At 33.1% G+C, this 24,799-nt stretch overlaps 1 protein-coding gene across 1 annotated transcript in view; it reads left to right on the top strand.

The window, feature by feature from the left end:
• The window catches only part of LRP1B (LDL receptor related protein 1B), a 2,108,848-nt gene that overhangs the window by 1,837,952 nt on the left and 246,097 nt on the right, over positions 1-24,799 (top strand). Inside the window, exons 57-60 of the mRNA XM_066345498.1 lie at positions 1,406-1,491; positions 8,621-8,743; positions 11,556-11,737; positions 21,340-21,539. Of these exons, the coding sequence (XP_066201595.1) occupies positions 1,406-1,491; positions 8,621-8,743; positions 11,556-11,737; positions 21,340-21,539 (591 nt within the window). The remainder of the gene's footprint in view (positions 1-1,405; positions 1,492-8,620; positions 8,744-11,555; positions 11,738-21,339; positions 21,540-24,799) is intronic.

Genomic DNA, 24,799 nt, shown 5'->3' with positions numbered 1-24,799 from the left:
TGAAAGTTAATGATAGAATGAAAGTAATAATACTGAACATAATTTAAACTGGACAAAAACTCTGTAAGTATTAGTGCTTTACAATAAAATTCATATTTAATTGCATTAAGTGAGTACCTTAATTTTTTTCTAATTTCTGCTGACATTAAATATGCTTTCCAGGCAAGTGAGTATATGAACACATCTTAGAAACATATATCTTTAAAAAGAGCTTAAATTTTTTTTTTACTAAATTGATCTAGTATTATAACAATAAAACATGTGGTCAAATTGACTTTGAATTATTCAGACACAGGCCCTGGCCAGTTGGCTCAGTGGTAGAGCATCAGCCTGGCATGCAGGAGTCCCGGATTTTGATTCCTGGCCAGGGCACACAGAAGAAGCACCCATCTGCTTCTCCACCCCTCCCCCTCTCCTTCCTTTCTGTCTCTCTCTTCCCCTCCCTCAGCCAAGGCTCCATTGGAGCAAAGTTGGCCCGGACACTGAGGATGGCTCCATGGCCTCTGCCTCAGGCACTTCAGAATGGCCCTGGTTGCAACAGAGCAACACCCCAGATGGGTGGAGCATCGCCACCTGGTGGGCATACCGGGGTGGATCCCAGTCGGGCGCATGAAAAAATTATTCAGACACAAACTCAAATAAATATACTATACAAAACTCATTAAATATCTTTTATTTAAGAAACTATTTTGTTTCCAAATAAATGATAATGAGAAAATCAATCTAAAGATTTATAGGATCTTCATATATATGTAGCATGGTCAGATTCTTATTATTATCTTTCCTAGATTTTAGAACAAATAAGATAATAAACCATATTGGACAAATAAGAAGGAAATAAAGACTATTAAAATATTTTTTAAAACAGACTTACTAAGTAAAGGTAAAACTAAATACAAAAATTATAGATTCTGTACTTCAGAAATTATTTAAGAGAAGTCCTTAGGCAGATAAAAAGATGTGTAATGTGTATGTAAGCAATGATAACTCTTGGTTTTCACCAAAATTATTTTGAGAGCAATAAGAGAGTTATTTATCAAAATGTATATTTCTTATTATATGACTGTTTAGCTATACTATAGGTTTCTAAGACAGGATATCTTATCCTTTTCCTAACTCATTAAAAATTATAACAGCAGGTATTTATACTAATTTCAAATAAGTTAGGTAATTTAATATTCAAGGAAATTGAGGGAAAGAGAAGGTTAGCATTTAGAATTATCTTGATTTTCTGGGTACCTGCTGCCTTTTCATCTTATTATCAATGGAGGTGCTTAGTGTGAATTTTTGTAACTAGTAACCTACTAGAGAGTACTGTATTTGAATTTATATTGCTTTAGAAACTAAGCAGAGTTAAAAACCATGCATACAAAATGTCTAATAGCTTTTTTATCTTTGTATTTAGATGAAGAACCTTTTCTAATTCTTGCTGATCATCATGAGTTAAGAAAAATTAACACTGATGGCTCCAACTATACACTTTTAAAACAGGTATGACAGTCCTGTGATGATTTTATAGTATTTATATTGGGTACTTCAGATATGCATTACAGCCACAGAAATACCTCACAACTAGAACTTATGAACCACATGCATGTATGCATATGATATTACCATAAATTATATTTTGTTTTAATTGTCCAGGTGATGTTCTGAATTGGTCACATCATGTGATATCAAAGAAAGTAAGAGATGCAAGGTATAATTAATGAGGGGAACATTCATCTCAAGAATCTCTTTTAGGCCCTGGCCGGTTGGCTCAGCGGTAGAGCATCAGCCTAGCGTGCAGAGGACCCGGGTTCGATTCCCGGCCAGGGCACACAGGAGAAGCGCCCATTTGCTTCTCCACACCTCCGCTGTGCTTTCCTCTCTGTCTCTCTCTTCCCCTCCCGCAGCCAAGGCTCCACTGGAGCAAAGATGGCCCGGGCGCTGGGGATGGCTCTGTGGCCTCTGCCTCAGGCGCTAGAGTGGCTCTGGTTGCAACATGGCAACGCCCAGGATGGGCAGAGCATCGCCCACTGGTGGGCAGAGCGTCGCCCCATGGTGGGCGTGCCGGGTGGATCCCGGTCGGGCGCATGCGGGAGTCTGTCTGACTGTCTCTCCCTGTTTCCAGCTTCAGAAAAATGAAAAAAAAAAAAAAAAGAAGAAAAAAAAAAAAAAAAGAATCTCTTTTAAGGCATTTCACACATTGCTCAAATTGCCCCCTCCCTTAGGCTTTAAAAATAAATACCTTTTAGAATTCAACTTTATGTTCACAAAACCAGAAAATAAAACAAGATTGATGATCCATAGCCACTAAAATTTGGAAGAAACAAGAAAGGAAAAGTGTGATTGTAAATTAATTAAAAAGTTGTGAGGCACTTATTTTTAGTCTTACACTCTTCATCTCTCAACCCATTCGATCCAAGAGAATCTGGGCTCTGTTTTGATGTTTGAATTCTATTGTTAGTTTATTTATATGTGTTATTTGATATGAAAAGATATAATTTCCATATTATGACACAATAGAAAACTGAAAACTGAGACTTGCTCACCTCAACTTTTTTTTGCCTCCCAGTCTGCAGTAGAAATAGCATAAAACCAAATGATTGAAAGTAGCATGAGTGCTACATGGATTTAAAACATTGCATATAATTAGTTATAGCATATTTTAGTTGTCAGGAGAAAGAACATTTTTGGAATTTTTTAATTTGTATCTGTTCTGCTATAAATTTCTCTTTGCCCCAGACTGTTTTATAATGGCATGCATATGTGAAGGCAATACCTACAATAAGTGTGCAAAAACAAGGATATTTTTTATTCTTCTAGTATATTTATGCCAGCATTAGGCATAGGCAAAGAAAACTATTCATGTGGAAATTTCCAGCAACACAAAAAATATTTAATTAAAATTATTTTGCCTCCTCACTGATGGAATCCTCCTTTGCTATTGTTAGGCTTTCATTCATTTTGCTTAAGGATTTAATCTTATTTCAAGTGTAAAAATTTATTAGCAACTGTGATATTGATTCATTATGACAGAGTTGGATTTTTCAGCTTTCCTCTAAGTCACAGATAGAAAATAGTAATTTCCATGAAAATACAGATTTCTAAACTACTCATTTGAAAAAAATAAAACAAAAAAAACAAGGAAGGTGTATCAGTGCTGTACTCATACCTGAATGGTCACAATTCAAAATGTTTAGCAGTGCCACTTTGACACACAGCCCATGCTTTCCAAATCACCAGAGCACTCAACATTACTATGTGCTTGCCACAGGTCTGACTGCCTTTTTATGGATGTCTGTGAGGGTTGCAATCTTGGTCCTGAGTTTGGAGTAGACACTAATACTTCCTGGATTACACTGCCTCTCTCTAATTCTAAGCCCTGAGAATATTGAGTAAAATATAAAATATTTTCATGTTTTAATAAAAATTAAACAAATCTATTAAAAATATGCAAATCAGAGAAATATCTCTTTAAGAGAAAAATTCCTAGAGAAAAAGGTTCAAGTATATATAGTTGCTTTAAATAGAAAAGTTTTTATAGGCCAAATGATTTTTTATATTATTTAAATTAATTTAATTTTTTTTCCTGTGTAGCCTAATTTTAAGTTTATAGCAAAGTTTCAGAATATTGAAAATTATCTTTCTTTTGGAGTAAATGTTTATACACACTCTATACCTTCCACATTAAGTGTGCCAGTCATTGATTTCCTTGTATAGTCTCTGGAAAAAGGACATGTTTATTTTCTCTTTACTGTATTTTTGTTGTTGTTGTTGTTTTGTATTTTTCTGAAGTGAGAAGTGGGGAAGCAGACAGAGAGACTCCCACATGCACCTGACTTGGATCGACCTGGGATGCCCGCTGGGGGACAATGATCTGCCCATCTGGGCCATTGCTCCATTGCAACCGGAGCCATTCTAGCACCTGAGGCAAAGGCCATGGAACCATCCTCAGCACCTGGGCCAACTTTGCTCAAATGCAGCCTTGGCTGCGGGAGGTGAAGAGAGAAATAGAGAGAAAGGAGAGGGGGTAGCAGATGGGTGCTTCTCCTGTGTGCCCTGGCCAGGAAATCAAACCCGGGACTTCCACACGCCAGGTCAATGCTCTACCACTGAGCCAACCAGCCATGGCCTTCACTGTATTGTTTTAGTGCATATCTTGTTTGTTTGTTTGTTCTTGCTTTTAAAAATTCTTTTTTAATTAATATATTTGTAAGTTAAATTCATTGAGGTGACCTTGTTTAATGAAATATATAGGTTCAAGTTTATAATTCTTTGAAACATCGTCTGTATATTATATTGTATGTCCACAACCCCGAATGAAAGCTCCTTCCATCACTGTATATTTGACTCCTTTTACCTTTTATTTCCTCCCACCACCTTCCCTCTGGTAACCACATACTGTTGTCTGTGTCCATTAGTTTTTGTTTATTGTTCTTTTTGTTTATTTGTTGCTTTTAGTACCACATCCCACATTGGGTGAAATCATATAGTTCTTGACTTTTTCTGTCTGACTTGCTTTGTATAGCATGGTGTTCTCAAGATCCATCCATGTTTTCATGTGTGTGTGTGTGTGTTTAGCATTTCTTTCTTTTAGATTGTGCTATCTTAGAACATTCTCTCTTAGGATATTCTGGGTATAAGCACAACTGAATCACAAATTTAATTAATATAGTAACACTTTCTGAAAGAACCCTAACAGCATTTCAGTGGCATTCCTTGCTTCATTTTCCAATTCTGTGGCTCAAAACATTGCTATTGATATCTCTTTTGTTGTCCTTTATAACTAATCTGTTTTCAGAGCTTTTTCTTATTGGAGCAAAATGATTTTTTCCTCTATGCATCATTTAAGTCTAGTTTATATAACCAAATGCTTTAACACACACTTCTAGATAACAATTTTTTCCTTGTGGTATAATTTTAGGCAATTGACAATCACTAGTACCTAATTGGGTATAAATTTCAGATTGTTTTCTTAGTATAGTGTTTAAGAAAATAGAGAAGGAATAGGGTAGATTAGGAAGCTCATGAGGACACTGAACGCCTGTGCTTTTGGAAAGTATTTTTAATGGTGGCCACTGAGTAAGGAAATAACACCTAAAGAACTAACAGTGACCCTGGCTGCTTGGCTCAGCAGTAGAGCGTCAGCCCAAGGTGTGGAAGCCCCAGGTTTTATTCCCAGCCAGGTCAGACAGGAGAAGCGACTATCTTTCTCCTCCATCCCTCTCCCCGCCCCCTTCCTCTCCGGCAGCCATGGCTGGAATGGGAATGGTTCGAGCAAAGTTGGCTCTAGGCACTGAGAATGGCTCTATGGCCTTACCTCAGGGGCTAAAATAGCTTCATTACGGAACAAGGGAGACATGGCCCTGCTGGGCAGAGTATCACCTGGTAGGGGCTTGCCAGGTAGACTCAGAGGCACATGCGAGAGTCTGTCTCTGCCTCCCTGCCACTCACTTAATAAAAAGAAAAAAAAAAGAACTAAAGGTAAGTCGTACCTCCAGTTCTGACTATGGTCTTTTTGAAAATTACTATTTCTGTCAGTGAGCATGCTTTTAACCATCACTGTGTCATAGAATTTTATAAATATTCAAGAAGTTTCAGTCAATAGAAAATTATTTTTCTCTCTCAGGGATTTTGTCTACATATACAGAAAGAGTTGGAAAACAAAAGTAATTATCTCTCCACATTTTCTCTCAGTCAAAATAAATAAAAAGGCAGCAACACCTTTGTCTTAATTATTTGGGAATGTTTTGTGTGTATGTTTAGGGAGAATAATTTACCCTAAGATCTTGATTTTTCTTCCCAGTTATCATCAGTAACAAGCTCAAGAAACTTTTATAGAAATAAATTATAACAACTAGTAGAATTTTTTAAAGCTTATATAGTGTAAAACATAGAGGTAGGCCAGCTATAACTTAAATTTATATACTACATTTAGAAAACGTGCTTTAATAACATAAATTGTAGAAATGAAAATTAATTGAGGAATTTTCCAATGTGTTATCCAATTCAATTCTAATAGTGCCTTTTATTCCAGTAAAATTGTATAGAGAAAGAAATCTCTTAATCATTTTGAACCAAATATTCAGCTACAAAAATGAATAGGATTCTCACCAGACCAATTTTCAGCTCTGAAACCACTGGGATGACTCCAGTTTTCAGACATTTTTTTTTTTTACCATACCCATGGCTGTGTTAATATTCTTTGAATATGATTCTACAGAGTGCTTTGCACTGTTTTCTATGCAGATGGATGTTTAAGCTGTAGAAAACTTATTGGTTTGTCTGGATATATATGTCAGAATTCAGAGCTTCAATTTTTCTGTGTTTATGACTCTAATTTATTATAGTGGATTTGCTAAAATTAGAATTGGATTTCTATTATATACATTGATTATTGTAACAAAAGGAGAATAATTTTTCTGTGACTGGGAATGTGGGTAAAGTTTTGCTAAAGTTAGAAGGAATTTCTCTCTACCGTTTCTCTATAAATCTCTAATTTATCCATTTCAGTCTGAATTGTAAGCCCATCACAGAACTTTAACTAATTTTACCTTTTTTTATGTGGTGAAAAAAGGCATTTGAATGTAAAGAATATTATAGACTATTATTGTAATGAATTTATTAGACCCTTTATAGAACTTGGAATACATTCCACGTATATCTTAGAACCTTAATTGATTCTGGAGAGGCAACATTCTAGATGTATATACTTAAGTACATTTAGTTAAGGATGGATCCAATTTTTAGCTTGTGAATAAATATTTAGTAAATCTTTTAAATCTATGACTAAATATTAGTGAAGTGTTTTTTTTTAGAATTTATAGTCATTATTTTGATTAATAATGTCAGTAAGTATACTTACATTTATCTGGGCATAGTGAAGAATTTACACAGAGTCATGTCTATTTCTTTGTGTCTCCTTAACTGGAGAACTCTTTAACTAAATATACTACTTAAGTGTCACATCTTGACCAATGGTATGCAGTTAGGTGGAATTAGGCTGTTTCAAATTAATTTTATAATCTGGAGCTGAAGAAAAAGACATTACTCATATTCACCCAAATAAAAGTATATGATTTGAACCTATGATATTTACACCATAACTACAAGAATATTGCCCTGCCAGAGAGAAGAAAAATATCGATATTTGCCAGAGCCTTCTCTAAATCACTTCTATATATAAGCTATCCTTAGTCTTAGAAATGGATGGAAAGAAACAAAATCTGAACAGCAATAAAATTTAGCCTTGGCCTGATTCTAATAAAGCACTATATAAATCAATGCAATATTACTATTATTATTAAATTCTAAATTTTGATAATATATATGGAACCTGAATTTACAGGTAGTAAATACCATACTTCTTATCCCTCCATCCCCAAACCAAACCAAAACAAATAAAAGACCTATCTCCCTGAAGATGCTAATTCTTAACTTTTGGATTAAAAGTTAATAAATGACTGCTAAAACAATTTGAGACTTAATTACACATTAGGATGAATATTGATATGAGCAATCTTCATTAGACACAAAGATAGAACAAAGTTCTCTTGAAGCCTTGCCAAGTGTCTGCTGTATCAAATTATTTTTTGATCCATAAACTATTCTATCCTTAAAATAAGTTAGCACAATTGAAATTCTCATCCAAGTTATGTTAGTCCATTGAGGTAGTAAATCAATAGGCCTAATCATAGATCAGAATTAAACTAACCCTTGAGCAATCATTTGAACAATCCAACATCTAAGAAGATTCCCAGATACTGATACACAGTCCTCAAAGTGAAACAGAACTGCTAAATGAAAGAGTTGCATCCAGACACCAATCAGCTGAACTCCTGTTTCATTTTGTTACCTGCTAAAAAATGCATAACCATGAGTCGAAAGTGAGACTTTTCCTCACATTTTCACCATGTAGAACAAAAAGATGTTGATTCTCTAGTCCTCTTTGGCCAAATACTTTCCTAAATTTATAACTTTTAAATTCTAATGTGGCATTGTATGTATTGCCTACAGGACAATGGAAGCATGAAAAGACAAAAATAAATAAATAAATAAATAAATAAATAAATAAATAAATAATAAAAAATAAAAGCTTCATTTATCTAATTGAGACAAAGCTTTTGGGAAAAATAAAATTTTGAAGTCATCTTTTCTGACTTGAATCAGATGGCTATTCAGGGATCATCATAAATCATTGGAGATCTTCTATTTTTCCAATTTAAATAAATGTTCTTTTTCTGATTATGCTGCAGAAAAAATAATAATGACATCAAATTTATGTTTAATATTATCCTGAAATGAGTGTCTTTTACATTATCTTCCCCAAAGCAAGGTTTTTCTTTCTTTTATTTTCTCCCCTTACTGGCTATTTATTTAAACCATTATCTATAAATTTTCTGAAGTTGTGGCCTGTTTGGAAAATATTTTCAAATAAATTATACAACATCTTAAGCATATGGTGTAGGGTAAATGTGAACATATGATGCATTGAAAAAGATTTGATCACAAACACTATCATTGTAATAATTGTAAATATTTAAGTACAAAGGGAGATAGTGAGTCATATACTCCTAAAACATTTAAAAATAATTTCTATTAACTATGGCTTAAACACACTCTTTTTTATTTTTAGGGATTAAACAATGTTATTGCTATAGACTTTGATTACAGAGAAGAATTCATCTACTGGATTGATTCCAGCCGACCCAATGGCAGCCGCATAAATAGAATGTGTTTAAATGGAAGTGATATTAAGGTAACTAGATATTACCACCATGGAATTATTGAATATTTTATTAATGTGGTTGAATTCAATAGAATGTTATTTGATGGTAGTGGTACAACTCATAGAATGTATTAGGTTGGTTTGAATTTCACAATGTAAATTAATACATAGTTTAATATGAAATAAGAGCCATTTTATCTTTATATTATATAATGTTATTACTTTAAATAAACTACAAATTAAATTGAGTAAATAAAATTTGTATCCTTATTCACAAGTCTAGAAAAATGTGAAAGATGCTTTTCAGTTAAATAGTGCCTCTGTTACAATTATGTTGATGTATATAAAATAGAAAGTTGAGTCTGATACTGTGACTGAAAACAAATAATTATTAAATTATAAAATAAAATTATAACACTATTAAAATTAACCTACTATAGATAGAAATAATTTAATGCATTTGTTAAAAATCATGAATATTCTTCCTGACCAGGCGGTGGCTCAATAGATAGAGCATTGGATTAGGACATGGAGGACCTAGGTTCAAAACCCTAAGGTCACCAACTTGAGTGCAGGCTCATCAAGTGTGAGTGCGGGCTCATCCGGCTTGAGCTCAGGCTCAGCAGCCTGAGTGTGGGGTTGCTAGCTTGAGCGTGGGATCATAGATATGACCCCATGGTTGCTGGTTTGAGCCCAAAGGTCCCTAGAATGAATCCCAAGGTCACTGGCTTGAGCAAGGAGTCACTCGCTCTGTTGTAGACCCCCAAGGCACATATGAGAAATTAAACAATGAATAAGGAATCAACAAACAACTAAGATGCCACAACAAAGAATTGATGCTTCTCATCTCTCTGCCTTCTGATTTGTCTGTCCCTATCTGTTCCTCTCTCTGTCTCTGTCAAAAAAAAATATTATTAATATTCTAAGTAGACAGCATCATAATTAAATATATGTCACCGAATAGATATGAGATGGTACCATTTCTTTCTCATCTTGAATTTTAAAATAATATATTGTCTAGATACAGAAAAATTTATTATAAAAAAGTTTAAATTCAAGAAGTTAATATCTATAATTAAACTTTATTAGCTATTAATATAATCATAATTTTTGTTGGAAGTAATAAATTCTGAAAATATTGTTTCAAAATGTGTATGTACAGTGTCAAAACCACCAGTCAGTTGGGTTCTGGTGACTCAGACCAACTATATTTAGTGATGGTTTATATAATGAAATATCAGTATACGATATAGAAAAAAGTATATACTCTTTTGTATCTTAATTATTTAGCAATTTATGTAAAAACTGTGGAACTTATATTACTCATACTTGATCATATATTTTTAAGACATTTAAAATTTTTGGTTATCTGTATAGTTTTTGAAGATACTTTAATATTTTTAAAGAATATTAATTCTCTACTTTCTTGCCAATACTCTCACATTACTACTTTAAGTAATGTCATAACATAGGATTACAAAATGAACCTATCTTCCTTTTGGAATTAATAATTAGCTGATTTTCATTAAAATTGTCACACATGACAATTTTCCAAATTGGTATCTGGGAGAAAGAAAAAGAGATGTCATGCAATTCAGTATAATAGATTGATATTATCGATGCAAATATTTTTTGTTGCCACTTTATATCCTTACTATTTATGGTTTTCGGGAAAAGATAACTATAAAATTTTATTAGTGTATTTTGTCTCTAACTATATTACTCTTGGATTTTATAAAGCCCCAAGTTTCAATTGCTTCTTTTATGTAGTTCTCAAAACACTGAGAACTCAGAAATAGCAGTCAAAAATATCAATAATTTTAAATTATTATTTTTTCTCTTTCCTTTTTTTTTCTTTTTTCTTTTTTTTTTTAGAGAGGGAGTTGAGGGGAAGACAGGGAGACACAGAAGTGAGATGAGAAGCATTAACTCATTGTTGTAGCACTTTAGTTGTTCTTTGATTGCTTTTTATACCTGCCTTGGCTGGGGGCCACTAGCTCAAGCCAGCATCCTTGAGCTTCAAGCCAGCAACCTCTGGGCTCAAGCTGGCGACCATGGGTCATGTCTATGATCCTATGCTCAAGCTGGTAACCCCGTGCTGAAGCTGGTGAGCTAGCACTCACTCTGGATGAACCTATGCTTAAGCCAGTGACCTTAGAGTTCTGAACCTGGAACTTCAACATCCAAATCAACACTCGATCCACACACCACCAGTCAGGCGTGAATTTTGTATTATTTCATTTGCATTATATTTGTACATAAAAACCTTATGCCCTTATTATATTCAATATTGACATTGGTTAGAGTTGAGCATAGTAGTTATATACGAATGTTTTTACTTCCCTTTGGTTAGGTTAAGTTCTTCCTTGTGTTTTTTTCTCTCTTATAGTAGGTCATTTAATTAAGGAAAGAGCAGTTTGTGGAGTGTTTAGTGTTACTGATATTTCCCCTAGAATGGGTCAAAGATGAATTTTAATAATTCTGTGTATTTGTGTGTATGTGTGTGTGTGTGTTTGTGTTTGCAGAATTTTTGCCCCAAATTTTAAGAGAATAAGTAAATGTAGTTCAATAACTATGCAGCTGTCCAACTTGTTTTTAAATTTTGGTTTTTATTTCTTAGACCACTAGGTAATTTCTAGGGGCCTGTTTACATCTTAGGTAATATTTTGCAAGTAAGTAAGTAATTTTATTAGGCTAAATTGTTCCATGTTTTATGCTTATCTAAATTTTATTTCTGATGTTTAAATTAGAAGTCTGTATCTCTGTAAAAATCAAGAAGCAATTGCTCCAGTCTTATTCTACACATCTACACTATTAAATTTTTAAATTCTTATTTTGTTAGGTAGTACATAACACAGCTGTCCCGAATGCACTTGCTGTTGATTGGATTGGGAAAAACCTCTATTGGTCTGACACAGAGAAAAGGATCATTGAAGTATCCAAACTCAACGGCTTATACCCTACTACACTCGTTAGCAAAAAACTGAAGTTTCCCAGGGACCTGTCTTTAGATCCTCGAGCTGGGTTTGTAACAAACATTGAAAATATTAAATTAAAAATTAAGTCTGTGGATTACATTCAATGTGGTAAATCCTGTTTTGTAGATTTTAACATGGAAACTGATATAAAGTGTGAATATTTAGAAATTTTTATTGAGAAATCAAAAATAGAAATGTGACTATATAGTAAAATAAAAAAAATTAAATGTGATTTTATAGCAAGTACATTTCAATTTTAAACAAAACACTAATATTAAATGTGTTGTGGAAATGAATAAAACAGATTTCTTTGATTTTAAATGAATAAAACTTGCAGTTCTTTAAATCTTAGAGGAAAGGCAGATGAGAAATAAACTCTTGGATTACATTTTGCATGTATGTGTTAGTCACAAATAAGGCTGATATAATTTCTGTACCACTTTATAGCAGGAAACATAAGTAGTATCTATGAATAATAAGTAACAAGTTATATTATGCATACATTCAAAAGAAATAGCACAGTGGGAATATCAGGAAAGATTCATGTTGGAGCTGTGTTTCATTTGCATTTCATTGTGAGAATGGAGAACAAGTCATTGCAAAGGTCAAGGACAGGAAGCTGGAGATTTTAGATGAAGGACGAACATACTTAAGGTATCAAAACTGTCTAGTATATGTTTGCTAACATTCTATATATTATGACCGTTTACTTTCAAATATGTTATTTTGGTAAGTAGAGAATGCATATCTTTCTGGTGCTTTTTGCACTGTAACTTAGAGTGATAAATACACCAAAATGATCTTTGTAGAAGTTCAACCTACCCACCATGCTTGTTTCCTTTTTTTTCCTTTTCCAAATAAGAGGAGGAGAGACAAAGAGACAGACTCCTGCATGAGCCCCGTCTGGGATTCAGCCAGCAAGCCTCATCTAAGGCCAATTCTCTGGCCATTGGGGGCTATGCTCACAAACGAGCTATTTTTAGTGCCTGAGGTAGAGGCTCCTTAGAGCCATTCTTAAGGCTGGAGGCCAATGCGCTGGACTTGAGCCATGGCTGAAGGAGGAGAAAAGAGAGAGAGAGTGAGAGAGAGATAGAGAGAGAGAGAAGGGGAAGAGGTAGAGAAACAGATGGTCACTTCTCCTGTGTGCCCTGACCAGGAATCAAACCCAGGATTCCTGCTTTACCACTGAGCAAACGAGCCAGGGCTTCACCATGCTTGTTAAAATAACAAAATTTAGAGAAAAAAAAATTAATGTTTATTTATTTATTTATTTTAGAGAGAGGAAGAAATAAAGGGAAAGAGAAACAGGAACATCAATCTGTTCCTGTTTGTGCCCTGACCAGGGATTGAATAGGCAGCTTCAATGCTTTGGGCCAATGAGCTATCCAGCCAGGACCAGAATTTGATATTTTAAAATAGGGCACATTTACAGTAGCAAGTATTGCGATGACTATGGTTTTCTAAAGTTTCTGCTATCTAAATTAATTTCAACTATATTTCACCAAATCACTGCTTCTATCATACCATATGCAACTATTAGATTTTACTTCTTGCTAATATATTGACTCTTTTTTTGGTTCTTTATGTTTATAATTGGTAGAGTAATCATGTTGTAGTATATTTTACAGCTTAATTTAAAACATTAATTTGGTTAAAAGCAGTGCCTAGTAGAGAATTTTGTACTATAAGTATTATTCTTTATCCAAGGTAATGTGCAACTTTAAATTTTCCATATATAATTATGTAACATTTGTTACCTTTTATAATATTTTCTTTATCATAACAACAGAAGTTTCACAAGTGTCAATTCTATTTTAACTGAAATAGTCATAAGAGTGTCTGTTTCTACATGAGTTTCAAGATATAATATCCAGTTACACTAAATTCAGTTACCACCGTCATTCATTCAAAAAATGTAAATAATATAATTCTTTTTGTATTTGATCAGGAGATATTTATTTTACTGTGTCCACACACAATTGTCCTTTTCTGCAAAGTCAATGTGTCCAGCTTCGCTTTTAATTTTATACTATTCAAGATGTTTCATTTTCTAAATGAAGGGATGTTTACCTTTTGATAATAGTCTTGTAGAATTTCTTAATTATAAAGGGAAAAATGTGTCCTAGTTTAGTGAATACTGCAGAATCCAGTTTCAAGTTTTATTTCTACCAGATTCCAGTTATAACCTCATAAACTAAAAGCAGTGTAGAGTTATCATCAACATAAACCCAACCAACCATCTTAAGGGCAAATTAAAAAAAAAAAAAAGCAAAGTATTAAATTATAATAGATTTTATGAAAGACGCCTGTGATTTCTTTTATTAATAACACTTGAATTATGATATAGTTATACAATATTATAATCAAAGAAACATAAGAAATTGGAATATTTTATGAAACAATTAAAATCACCTATTATAACAGATAAAATTTAATGACATTGTTTTATTCATGCTGTTTTCCTAGCTCTTTAGAGTGAGACCATAGGGCAACCTGGATTTTAAGTTTTTGTGAGGTACACTTCAGGGTGAAAATGATTCTATAACTGTCTCAAATATTGTGCAATCCTGCTTCAAAAATGGCAGCTCAAATGATATGATTATTTAATAAAAAATGCAGTTTAATCTTTCTACATCAGATTACCATTGTTATTTGCATATATTTTAAATTGGCCAATTCTACTGACCTCTGTTTCCTTAAGAAGTATGATTTCTGTCCTGATATTTAGTGAGAGATAGGGCAAGAGTTTGTTTAAGGGAGGAAAAAGATCATTGGACTAGTGTAATGAAGCACCAAACATTTAAAAAGTAGCCTGGTAGTCTTTTCTATTTTTTAATAATCATTAAATATTAATTTGGACATGGTGGTTACTAAGAATGGAAATGAAGTTTTAAGTAGACAGCTAGATTAGCTATCTAGTTTTTACATTTAAATACAGCTGAAACTCAATCATTTTAATCATTTTATTGTCAAGTTTACTTTGGAAATCACATTTTAATTTATTATAAATATTAGGTGAATAAAAGCTATTTACATTCAATATTTATAAAAGCCATTTCTGTAATACATATTGCAAAGGAGAATAGAAAAATATAATTTTATTATTTTGGATAATTAAGTTGTCAAGTCAAGTTATTATAATAACAAAAGGTTATCATAATGGACATTAAAGTAAATGTGTAATATTTTCAGTTAGCAGAAAATAAATTTATCTACTTATTATTTATTCAACTCATATTACTTTAGCATTTGGGAAATATCTGGCACTGTCCTAGGTAGGAGCACAAAGACAAAATGCATGGTCCTTGTCTCAAATTATTTCTCTGTCTGGTAGATAGACGGAGCAAATAATTAGAATACAATGCAATAATTCATAAGGTGGAGAAACAGAAAATGTTAGCGGCTCAACTGGGATCCAGGAAAACTTTGTAGACAAAATGGAGTAAGAATTAGCCAGGCAATGAGGTGATTTTCAGAGCAGAAGTTATTTCAGACACAAAGGAGAAGCTCTCTGGCAAAGCAAAGACATGTACAAAAAGAGGTCACACTGGGAAGAGCTAATGTGGTTGGAACAAAATATTTATAAATAGTTGTGGAACTTTTATACCAGTTCACTTTACAGAGTAAAAAAGAACTAAGAATATATCAAAATACAACATAACACAACACAAAAGCAACGAAAGGAAAAAAATAATAAAGAAATAAAAGAAAAACAAACATATATCACAAGGCTTCTGTTTTGAGCAAATAAATAGAAAATTATTTCCCCCAGGACATAAGGAATATAGAAATGATCAGGTATGAGGAAGGGAAATGATCAGATTGTAGACCAGTTGAGATTGGGAGTCATAATATAATAATGGTGCTGATGAGAATAACTACCACTTTGATAGCGTTTTGTGAATTAGAAATTTATCACTGAATGTTCTTGTATCACTTTATGTTCTTGTACCATTTACTCACAGTTTCTGGAAAAGATGATTATTTTTACTGTTATCCTTTGGGTATGAATTAGAACATTCAACCACAAAATGCAAAAGTGACATTCTCAGGAGCATTTAGGAAGTAAGATGTAAAGTGGGAATTTAACCCAGTTTTTAAGCTTTGGTTATATACTTTCTCTATTATATGACATTAGAGTTTCCAGTAACAAAATGATTTGGATTATAAGAATATTTTCAAAGACCCATCCAAACAAAAGATAATGAAAAAGAAAAAAGAAAAATATACTATACTATACTATTCTATACTAATTTTTATTTTCAATTTTAACAATTAGATTTTTAAAAAATTTTCAGCATAGATGATATGTGGCCCTGGCCAGTTGACTCAGTGGTAGAGCGTCAGCCCAGCGTGTGGATGTTTTGAGTTTGATTCCTGAACAGGGCACACAGGAGAAGCAACCACTTGCTTCTTGATCCCTCCCTCTCCCCTTCTCTCTCACTTTCTCTCTTTCTCTTCCCCTCTCACAACCATGGGTTGGCTGGAGCAGGTTGGCCCCAAGCACTGAGGATGTCTTCACAGCCTACCCTCTGGCACAGAAATAGTTCAGTTGCCAAGCAATGGAGCAATGGCCCCAGAGAGGCATCCCTGGGAAGGGGCTTGCTGTGTGGACCCTGTTGGGGCTCTTGCAGGAGTCTGTCTCTCTGCCTCCTCACTTCTCACTTATGATAAAAGAAAAAAATATATAGATGATATGAGTTTTTTGGAAATAAAGAAATCTGTTGGCCCTGGTCAGTGGCTTAGTGGATAGAGCGTCCACCAGGTGTATGGACATCCTGGGTTTGATTCCAGGTCAGGATACACAGCAGAACTGATCATCTGCTTCTCCCTTGCTCTTTCTCCCCCCCCCCCCCCCCCCTAATCAATAGCTCTGTGTGGCCCTGGGTGCTGAGGATAGCTCCGTTGGTTCAAGCTTGTCAGTTTCAGGCATAAAAAACCACCACACTCTTATCAATGTCTCTTAGCCTCGCTTTTATGTCCCACCTACGTATGGAATAATGCAGTTCCTGTTTTTTTCTGATTTACTTATTTCACTTTGTATAATGTTATCAAGATCCCACCATTTTGCTGTAAGTGATTCAATGTCATCATTTCTTATGGCTGAGTAGTATTCCATAGTGTATATGTGCCACATCTTCTTTATCCAGTCATCTATTGAAGGGCTTTTTGGTTGTTTCCATGTCCTGGCCACTGTGAACAATGCTTAAATGAACATGTGGCTGCATGTGTCTTTACGTATCAATGTTTCTGAGTTTTGGGGGTATATTCCATACATAGGTGGGATATAAAAGCGAGACTAAGAGACATTGATAAGAGTGTGGTGGTTACGGAGGGTGGGGGGAGAGGGAGAGGGAAAGGGGGAGGGGCACAAAGAAAACTAGATAGAAGGTGACAGAGGACAATCTGACTTTGGGTGATGGGTATGCAACATAACTGATTGACAAGATAACCTGGACATGTTTCCTTCGAACATATGTACCCTGATTTATTGATCTCACCCTAGTAAAATTAATTAAAAAAACCTGTTAATACTAGACCATCGCCCCTAGATGGGATTGCTGGGTGGCTCTCAGTCTGGGTGCATGTGGGAGTCTACCTCACTATCTCCCCTCCTCTCACCTAAAAAAAGAAAAGAAAAAAAATTATCTAAATCACTAAAACTATTTGCTTTATTTTTAAAGTATTTTAATTTATTTTTCTTTCCTAATAGTTTTTCTTCCTAGAATGTCCTGCTTTTTCTTCAGTTGTAATAACTTTCCATTTTTCAAGAGCAGCCAATATAACTTATTTTGTGAACTATTTCCCAATTATCCCTAAGTAGACACCATATATTGAATACACATTGCATTATACTAGTTTCATGTATTTTTTAATTAGTTGCCTATTTTTATTGAGGTATAATTGACATATACCATATTAGTTTAAAGTATCTATTTTTGGTATATATGACAATCTATCTGGAAAGTGAGTTCCTTTAGCGTAGGGCCATGGTTTAATATTAGTTTGCCCCTAACACAGGTATTGTTAAATCAAATGTTGAAGGAAATAATAAATGGGCAACTGGACATACACAACTCATAGGATTATAGCTACAGGGACCTAGTACCTGCATCTATGAACAGAACAATATATTGGTATGTAAATAACCTGCATGTTTCAAAGAAAAGAGTCATAAGGGAACTTCTGTTGTGAGGAAATGAAAGGCATACTAGCAATGAAAATCAGTAAATTTCCATGGGGAGCACAGAAATATTTTATTAAACAGTCACACATGAAAACCACTTTTCATAACTATTTTTTAAATCTATTGTATATTCTCATATGTAGACAAAAACACACAAGGATTTAATATCAAGTGTTAATTTTATAATTAAAAATGAAGAAAAATTAGAGCTTAAAGAAAGTTCTCCCTATGCCCTGGTCAGGTAGCTCAGTTGGTTAGAGTATCGTACTGATATATCAAGGTTGTGAGTTTGATCCTTGGTCAGAGCACATACAAGAATCAGTCAATGAATGCATAGATATGTGGAATAACAAATTGAAGTTTCTGTCACTCTATCTCTCCCACATCCTCTCTCTCTAAAATTAATTTTAAAAATTTTAAGAGAAATTTATCTAAATTTATTCCCAAATTCAGAAAAAAGTAAAACCTGAGAGAAGTCTACTTTTTAAATTTTTTAAAGAAATATCATATATTATATTGAACTCTAAAAGACATCCTTAGGAAATACAGAAGCCTGTTGTTATGGTTGCAAATAGGCATTCTTTGTATATTTACAGTTGATATAACTTACAGAATTGATATTATTTGGGACTCAAATTTTTCAGATGTGATTTTATGTAAATATTACATATTATATGGGTGAAATTTAGAACTCTCCTGAGATTTTCACTGAAGATTTTATTTTTCAGATTTAATTATTTACACTGAATTTTGTACTTAGGTTATTTTTAAGGGATTGCATTTAAGATGTTAAAATTAATACTATGTTTAGTACAGACTAATTAAGAAACTTGGGGGACAAACCATATATTAATGAGGCTTAATTATAGAAAGAAAATGTAATTGAGGTAGCAGAATTTAGCTACCCATAAGGTGAGAGACAAAATGTATCCTGAGTTAATGAAGGTTATTTATACCTGAGTACAATTCAACTATATTTTTCTTGACTCTATGAGAATATTTCCATAATATTTTTTTGGCTGCTGAGTACTTATGTAGACTAATAATGTAATAACACTCGTAAAATTCAAGCAAATCACATAATAACATACATATATCATCCAAATCTAGCAGGTAACCTATTGGTTATATATTTTTAAATCAGTATATATGTGTGTGTATGCATATAGTGCATATCTAATACAGATAAAGTAATAAAAGCTAAAATATGCTGAACATGGCCTGACCTGTGGTGGCGCAGTGGATAAAGCGTCAACCTGGAAACACTGAGGTTACCGGTTCAAAACCCTGGCTTTCCTGGTCAAGGCACATATGGGAGTTGATGCTTCCTGCTCCTCCCCCTTCTCTCTCTCTCTCTCTCTCTCTCTCTCTCTCTCTATTACACCCCTTCCTCTCTAAAATGAATAAATAAAAAAAATTAAAATATGCTGAACACTTAGCACATATTTATCAATGTTTCAAGTTTCTTCTTTATATTTTTTCATTTAATCCTTACAGTGAACCTTATGAAGATAAACTATTATTACTCCTTTTCAATGTATTAGTAAATCTAGGCTCAGGGAGGCTAAATAAAGTGTGCAGGTTCATATAATTAATAATGTGTAGATCTGGAATTGGAACCCAAGTAAATTGTTTCTAAGTCTTATTTATTTAAGACCCTACTAAGTGCTGCTTAGATAAAAAAGAAAAGAGCTAGTGTAATTTATTTTAATGAGCTAAACAATCTTTGAATTTTTACTTCATTTTTAATTCAGTTTCCCCCTTTTATATATCTGTCTTATCTTCAGTAGAGACAGCACGGTGCATTTTCATAAATTTACTTCTAAAGATTAGGTTGTGTGTTTTTCTAAATCTATTTTGCTGATGTACGTTAACTTTTCAAAATAAAAATATAGTAAAAAACTTCAAAATTTAAAGAAATAGAACTCAGTTTCTGAAAGGTTTCTCATGTATTGTTACTTGATGATTTGAGATTTTCAAAATATGTTCAGATTAACATACATACACAGAAAACCTGGATAGGAATTTCATATTGCCACAAGCAAGACTGACTCTGATATATCCATACTTAGGTTTGCTTTCAAGTTTTGGCTCTGAACCTCTCTTTGAATGTCTGCTCACAAAATTCTAGCTTTTGTTTAGTTTTTATAAAGGATATATTTCCCATTTTCATGCCATGCTTAATTAGGACTCTGAGATTTTGGCTAGCAAAGGAACATATTTATTATATTTAAAATGTACTATCACCTGCCTTTATGCATATGTTCCTAAAATAATTCAATACAAAAATGAAAATTTCTTACAATGATTATTTTTGTTATCCCTATATTTAGTAAATGTTTATTTTATTTGAAAAACTTTATCTTTTTCTAGTGTGTGGTTAAAATTTCTGAACACAATTATCATTGTCAGAATTTATGAGAAATATTTTAAATTTAAACTGAATATTCCAGTTTTAAACAATATAGAATAATTGCATACCATATTATTTTAATTATACATCTTCCAAATATGACTAATTAATTGCCAGGATTCTATATGTACTAAAGAAAAGATGAGGTCTGGGAAGACTAATTTGGTTAATAGATTTTAAGTTTAGAGAGCTGGAATGTGAAACATCCATTAAAAAACCTTTACTTCTAATATTGAGTAATAAAAATAAGAAAATATTCAAAAAAATAAGATGAATTTTCTTACTATGATAAAAATAAGTGGTTTAATTAAAAGATAAAATTTTAAGTAATTTCTGTACATAAACATGCACACATAATATACATACATTATTTGTATATTGTATACGTATAATATTAATTTCTCCACTTTACTAATCTTTGTTCACTGTCTAAAATATTCAAATCTAGAATTTCCAATAACATAATTTAAATCAGTGCTGTCTAATAAAGCCTTCTGTGATCATGTAAGTGCTTTATAGCTATGCTATTTGATATGGTATTCACCAGACATGTGATTATAAACCGTTTGAAATGTAGTTAGTGTGACTGAGTAGCAATGCAGGTCACTTAATTATATAGTCTTTAATTCATTTAATGTAATGGGTCACAATTAGCTAGTGGATCACACATTGAAAAATGGCAGATTCAAGCAAATATAACACCCTCCTCTATAAATCTTTTACAAATGACCAAAGAAAATCATATGTCTGGAAAATTTTATTCCCCATTATATATTCATTTTGAAAATTGACATCTATTAACATTATATATTCAATATGACTTTGTATACTAAAGGAAAAGTTTAAAATTATATGGACATTTAAAAACATGCCATATGTTACTAAAATTATTAGAAAAGTTTATATTGAAATATGCTTCTTAGAAGCTAAAATTCAGAGTAATACCAAATTTTAATTTAGAAATAGCTGAGCAAAGAATTGAAATATTGTGTGAGATTTTACTTGTTAGGTGTCTGTAAACAAAATGGCTATTGATTTTCTTCCCTAGGTATTTATATTGGATTGACTGCTGTGAGTATCCTCACATTGGCCGTGTTGGAATGGATGGAACCAATCAAAGTGTTGTCATAGAAACCAAGATTTCTAGACCTATGGCACTAACTATAGATTATGTCAACCATAGACTCTACTGGGCTGATGAAAATCACATTGAATTTAGTAACATGGATGGATCTCATAGACATAAAGGTTGGTCCAGTGCACAAATGTTTCAGTATTTTACCACCACATAAAATAGTTATTTATAAAAATTTCTTTTTCTATATATACTTTTGACAGATACATTTATCAATTTAGTGTTAATTGTTATACTCTATGATAATACTGGTAAATAAGAAACTAGATATTTTTTTCAGAAGGTCTATAATCAGGCATAGAAATAATTTTGACACTCTAGATTTTCTCTAATTGTACTTTTTAAAATAGTTTTTATACAGTAGATGAACAATATTTTTATAAGTGGATATACACATGATTTGAAACAAAAGAATATTTGCTTGTAAATAAAAGGTTATTATTGCAATCTGGTGGGGTTGAGTTTTGTTAAAATACTAAGTAAAAATATTATTCTTTAAAGAGAGTGAAGCAATATTATTTTAAACTTATCAGTTATATTACATATGCAATTAAATGTATTATCTAATCAAATATAGCAACAAAATTAATGTGAAAATAGCTATCAAATTAGAATAATATTCAGGAATGTTCATAGTTTGAATAGAAATGAATATGAAATTCTGCAGATAGTTTATTTTTCTGTATTTTATCATGCAGAGTAGATTTTAAACAACTGAATGAAGCAATTGAATATGAGCAAAATAACTCTAGAATGAGAGATGAGGAAGAAGTCGTAGAGAACCAATAGCTGAGGATGAGGGAACTAAGAATGCAATATATGTACAATAACATGATAAAGGAGATGGGGGTGTAGAGGAAGGTGAAATGTACATAAAGAAATCACAGCCAATTCAAATGAATGCTCAAAATATTTTTGATGTAGGTAGCTTTCTAAGGATTAGATTATTTCCTAAAGAAGTCATTATTTATTGATCTTTAGTGACCTATTGTCACCTTTTTATTAAATGTTTCCATCTTCAAATATCTCGTGAAGTACAAATTTCACAGAAAGACCCTGCCAAAAGCCTACACATTAGTGTGGTTTAGCTTACCAGATTTTTTCTTCTCTGTGGTAAGATTAGAACAAAACCCCTGGAGGAGGGATTCAGGAGGCATGCTGAGGAGGAGAGGTGAGGCCCTGCAAATGCTGGAAGTCCTGAGAAGGAAGGGACTACTGAATAAATGAACGAACAAACAAACAAATGAAGAAATAAATTTACTAAATTCACACCATTTCATAATTTGTCCTAAGCCCCTCTCAGCTGATATTTCAATAAATGTATCCTTCTAACTAAAAATGCTGACAGCGTTTAGAAGTTCTTTTTTATTATTTTTTATTTTTTTATTTTTTATTTTTTTGTATTTTTCTGAAGCTGGAAACGGGGAGAGACAGTCAGACAGACGCCCGCATGCGCCCGACCGGGATCCACCTGGCACACCCACCAGGGGTGATGCTCTGCCCACCAGGGGGCGATGCTCTGCCCCTCGGGGCATCGCTCTGCCACGACCAGAGCCACTCTAGCGCCTGGGGCAGAGGCCAAGGAGCCATCCCCAGCGCCTGGGCCATCTTTGCTCCAATGGAGCCTTGGCTGCGGGAGGGGAAGAGAGAGACAGAGAGGAAGGAGGGAGGGGGTGGAGAAGCAAATGGGCGCTTCTCCTATGTGCCCTGGCCGGGAATCGAACCCGGTCCCCCGCAGGCCAGGCCGATGCTCTATCACTGAGCCAACCGGCCAGGGCCTAGAAGTTCTTTTTTAAAAGTAAGATTGAGATATGATAAGTGTAGTTGAATGAGTCACTTCTTTAAGTGTTGGCATCCCAATTATAGATATAAAAATACTCACTAGGATGCAATTTGAGTGAAGAATTATTTCAAGATAACTTCAGGATTTTAGTTACAGCAAAAGTAATGTTAACATGTTGAAATTGTACTTAGTGCGTTCAACAGTTATACTGCCTCCAAAGAATCAATACTGTAATGTTTTGCAACATTCTTAGATGGTGTAACTGAAAGTCTTATTGTGGCAATCCGTATTTTCTTCATGAAACTATAAACCTGTTTATTTTTAGACTGTACAATAAAATATAAACAATTTCTGGCCAGATACTACAACATATAATATTTGTCTATTTTTATTGAACCCTAGTGTTTGAATAACAAATAATATTGTTTATGAGAAACTATTGATAACATCCCCTACTCATTATTTTAAAAATATGTCTAATATATAGGTGACTAATACTTTGAAAACTTAATACAAAATTAGATGTACGGAAATGGACTATTCCTTAATCATAGCACTGGTGGTGACTTTGGGTAGAAGAACATATTTAGCAGGAGAAAATAGTGCTAAATTTCTTAAAGAGTAAAATATTTTGCTGGGAGATATGTACATATCACATTAATTTTAAAATTTGATTTTGAAAATACCTTGGGGCTCATGGATGGAGGAGGAAAGTGAATGAGTTACATACTGCCTTCAGAAATGGTTTCTCCTAAAGGATTTCTGAGGAAAACAAATAAAAAATTTATTAAATGACTTATCAGGCATCTGGCAATGTCCAAATACAAGCCAATAATTACCTGGTATATACTAATGAGCTACTGATTGTAGTCAGCCTGAATTATGCCAACTTCACATTCAATGGGGGGGGGGGTGGAAGCCACTTATTTGCAATGTTTATAAAGAAAAATAGGATTTTTTGCTCCTTGTACTTGCAAGTTGTGTATTTGGAGGTGGAAAATAAGACTTAGATCAATAATTTATCGATTAGTTTGGTCACTAACTTTTCTCTTAACCAGCCAAGTTTTATTGTTCTTATTTATTTTCTATATTAAAACTGGAACCAGAGCTCATCAAAAAATAGGATATGTCAATCCTCACAAAGTAATTTGAGAATACGAAATATGTATGAGAAATTACAGAATTATGGTTCTTTTTCATAAGTCAAATTTTAATAATGGAAAATATTAAACTATGAGCTGCACTTTATATTTCAGGAAGTTTTTTTTCAAATATGCACTGATTTAAACTATGCACTAATTCCATAAATGAAGCATTATTTTACTATTATTTGTCCAGTCCAAGAACATCTATAGATTCTAAATTCTGTTTCCTAAACAATAGATCAGATTACCTTTAAGGTACATGTGACTTGCAATTTGAGAATTCCCATCATCTTTTTTTGCTAAATCCTCTACCCTACTCACTTACCAAGTCCAAACACAACATTGAAAAACAATTTTTTTTTAATAATAAAGACAATTTGCTAGTGTAGAAACATTAAGGTACAATTTTAGTTACATGAACATTTCTTTAATGCCTATGCATATC

Source organism: Saccopteryx leptura, chromosome 7 (genome assembly GCF_036850995.1).
Source record: "Saccopteryx leptura isolate mSacLep1 chromosome 7, mSacLep1_pri_phased_curated, whole genome shotgun sequence".
NCBI classification, from domain to species: Eukaryota; Metazoa; Chordata; class Mammalia; order Chiroptera; family Emballonuridae; genus Saccopteryx; species Saccopteryx leptura.
Note: the sequence above shows the minus strand (reverse complement) of the source record. Positions and strands in the feature narration are given on the sequence as shown.